Source organism: Penaeus monodon, chromosome 15, assembly GCF_015228065.2.
Source record: "Penaeus monodon isolate SGIC_2016 chromosome 15, NSTDA_Pmon_1, whole genome shotgun sequence".
Taxonomy (NCBI): Eukaryota; Metazoa; Arthropoda; class Malacostraca; order Decapoda; family Penaeidae; genus Penaeus; species Penaeus monodon.
The window spans coordinates 28491082-28491337 of record NC_051400.1 but is presented as its reverse complement, the minus strand read 5'-3'; the positions used below and the strand labels follow the sequence as shown (position 1 = coordinate 28491337).

The window sequence follows — 256 nt, the reverse complement described above, 5'->3', positions numbered from 1 at the left end:
AAAGGTGTTAGGCGAAGGTTAACCCCGTCCTTTGGCCTCAGCAAACCAAAGCCAAGGTCAAATTTAATTTCTTCGTGCCCTGGTGCCAACATTATATCTGTGGCAAGGAGCATCTTGGCCAGACCCACTTTGGCTTCCATGAGGGCAAATCTCATCGCTGCAACGAAAGCGAAGTGATTTATTACTTATTAGGTATGGGTACTATAATAAGTCTTGTTAGTATAGAAAGCCAGAAAGAGAGAGGGGGAGACGGAGG

The 256-nt window shown here is 45.7% G+C and overlaps 1 protein-coding gene across 1 annotated transcript in view; it reads right to left on the bottom strand.

Annotated features, from left to right (window-relative positions):
• The window catches only part of LOC119581911 (cytochrome P450 9e2-like), a gene marked incomplete at its 3' end in the record, with an annotated part of 8862 nt that continues 8606 nt past the window's right edge, over positions 1-256 (bottom strand). Inside the window, 1 exon segment of the mRNA XM_037930075.1 lies at positions 1-157. Within this exon segment, the coding sequence (XP_037786003.1) occupies positions 1-157 (157 nt within the window).